Source organism: Cibotium barometz, chromosome 51, assembly GCF_041138505.1.
Source record: "Cibotium barometz isolate CiBa-2024 chromosome 51, ASM4113850v1, whole genome shotgun sequence".
Classification (NCBI taxonomy): domain Eukaryota; kingdom Viridiplantae; phylum Streptophyta; class Polypodiopsida; order Cyatheales; family Cibotiaceae; genus Cibotium; species Cibotium barometz.
The window spans coordinates 3200859-3203363 of record NC_141096.1 but is presented as its reverse complement, the minus strand read 5'-3'; the positions used below and the strand labels follow the sequence as shown (position 1 = coordinate 3203363).

The 2505-nt window shown below is 50.3% G+C and overlaps 1 protein-coding gene across 1 annotated transcript; it reads right to left on the bottom strand.

The window, feature by feature from the left end:
- Positions 1–228: 228 nt before the first annotated feature.
- LOC147609224 (uncharacterized) lies at positions 229–1682 on the bottom strand. Its single transcript, XM_086787834.1, has 2 exons — positions 1381–1682; positions 229–1261 (listed from the first exon to the last, which is right to left on the bottom strand). Exons 1-2 carry the CDS (start codon positions 1619–1621, stop codon positions 468–470), a joined length of 1035 nt encoding a protein of 344 aa, XP_086643960.1. The 5' UTR covers positions 1622–1682; the 3' UTR covers positions 229–467.
- Positions 1683–2505: the final 823 nt, after the last annotated feature.

Genomic DNA, 2505 nt, shown 5'->3' with positions numbered 1-2505 from the left:
GGGCTATTCCATTAATCAATGCTTACGATAGCGTCGCATAACAATTTCCTCCCCAAGTTCTTAACAATTTCCTCCCCAAGTTCTTAAGAACACAACCTTGGGGTAATGATTTTCACGGGTTCAACTTTTTTGCCCTGCCCTCATCGACTTCATTCTCGAACATACCATATAAACAAACATATATATACACAAATACATACATATACCAATAAAGAGGCACATATTTTGAACGTGAGGGTTGAAATCATGGGGCTTCTTAAATCTTGAATTTATACTATAGTGAGGGCAAGGTAAATTGTGAATATTGTTTTTTTTTCAAAGTATTGAATTCTTGTAACTTCAGTTGATATTTGGCATTTTAAACACGGCGATTATGGCGAATTTTGAGGGTTATTCCATTAATCAATCGGAGGCTGGTGAACGGATACTATAGGGGCGGGCGGGGTGCTGAACTAATCGAGCAGCAATCAGCGTCGGCACACGATCCCCTGCTCGCCGCTGCTGGTGCATGTCATCATGCTGGGGAGGAGCGCCGGATTGGCATCGTCGTTGGCAACCGCGGCGGCGGCAGTTGACGGGGCGAAGCGCGCGACGGGGCAGTCAGTGGAGAGGAGTGAGGAGGTTTTGAACTTGTGGTAGCCGCCCATAGTGGGCATGGGGGCGTCGGGCCTGAAGGGGCTCCGGTAGGTGTGGCTATAGGTCTGGCCGAGCACGCCGGCCACCTCGGGGGAGAGGTTGTAGAAGCTGAAGCGGAGATCGAGGTGGGCGAAACAGTCGTGACCGGCGACGATGCCGTAGTTGTGGACACGGCTCTCCTCCTGGTTGATGTCGGTGACGTTGGCGGAGACCTTGAGCAGTCCGCGCAGCTCGACGTCGACGGAGTTGACGTCCTCCGTGCGCACCACGGTGAAGCGGCCGTCGGGGGCGGTCCAGCTGGCGCCGCTGAGCGAGGGAAGTAGGACGGGCGTGCCGTCGTAGGTAATGTCGAGCTGGTCGAGGGCGTCATCCCAGAAGGCCACATTGGGCCGGGCGCCCACGCTCACGTGGTGATCGGGGCCGTAGAGGATGCCCAAGGACTGCACCCAGGTGAAGTCCCTGGTGCGGCCGGGCACACTCTTGCCGATGAAGTGGCCGTTGATGTGCAAGTCGCGGTCGGAAACGATGCAGAAGTCCTCGTCCGCCTTGCCGTGGAAGTAGAAGAAGGCGCCGTCACCTCCCACGAAGCGAGGGTCGTCGCACACCGCCCCCTTCTTAATGCAGTCTGCGTGCAATGGACGGACGGCGGAGTTAGCACCGTAATGACAAATGTAAACCTATCTTCATGAGCCGTGGACTGGTCGAAACTAGTAGCTAACACAGAAAGAAAGATGATTGATTTACCATTGTGCTTGCAAGTGGCCCGGCACGCCTGGCAGTCAAACTGGCACACTGTGGGGGCCTTGTTGCTCTTTACCTTTGGGCAGGCGTCCGGGCACCGCACCGGATGGAGGCACGAGGGGTTGGCTTTGCGGCAGTCCTTCCTCTGCACCGCCAGCATGCCTTCCATTTGCGTAAAGGCCACCAGCATCAATATATAAGTACTGATGAGGAAAGCTGAATTAGCATTAATCGTCGTGGCCATGGCCGCCAACAGTATGAATGATGATGTTATATGTATGTGGGCGCTTAAACACAATCTAAAGGCGGGCGGCCGGCGCTCTCGGCTGATGAGAAAACAAGCGGATTCTTGCTGCTTTTATATAGGTTTGACGTAGGAGCCTTGGATCCACAGCTGCCGCATTATATTTTTCATCTCGCGCATCCACGTCTCGTCTTACCAAAGCAACGCCATCGTGGATGTGTGTGTGTGTGTGTGTGTGTGTGTGTGTGTGTGAGAGAGAGAGAGAGAGAGAGAGGGGCATTCTGATACCGGCCTCTCTCGCATTCCCGAGGCTCTTCCACGTTGATGTGAGAGGTATCCACTATAATAGCTTCGAGGTTCATGCTTCCTCTCTAAGCAAGCCCTCTCAAAATAGTGCCTTTTTGCAACTCACTCTTTTCACTTCCTTTTGTCTCTCTTTTCAGTATTTCGTGCGCGCACTCAAGCATTTTAATTACCCGCATAACCTTAGGGTGCTTGGTTGTACCCACACTTACCTAATTACCCTCATAACCTTAGGGTGCTTGTTTGTACCCACACTTACCTATGTACCTAGAGTTTTAAAAATTGCACATGTTCGCAAGATGTGTGGATTTGCCTAAAATTTTGAGCATTAGCGCACCCTTCTAAGCAGAAACATTCCATATAGCGATATTACATTGGGGGGGTTCACCTAAAAATACGTAAGTATACTACGTGAGTTCAAATGAAAGGGTTCTTTAATTCAAAATTTTAAGGTAAATTTATAGAATGGGTTTTTTTAATTGATTTTTTGAAAAAAACTAAGTCCAGAAAGAAAAATGGGTCATTTTATTCATGAAAAATTCACAGGTAAGGGGTTTTAAAATACCCCTTCTTGAATGCAC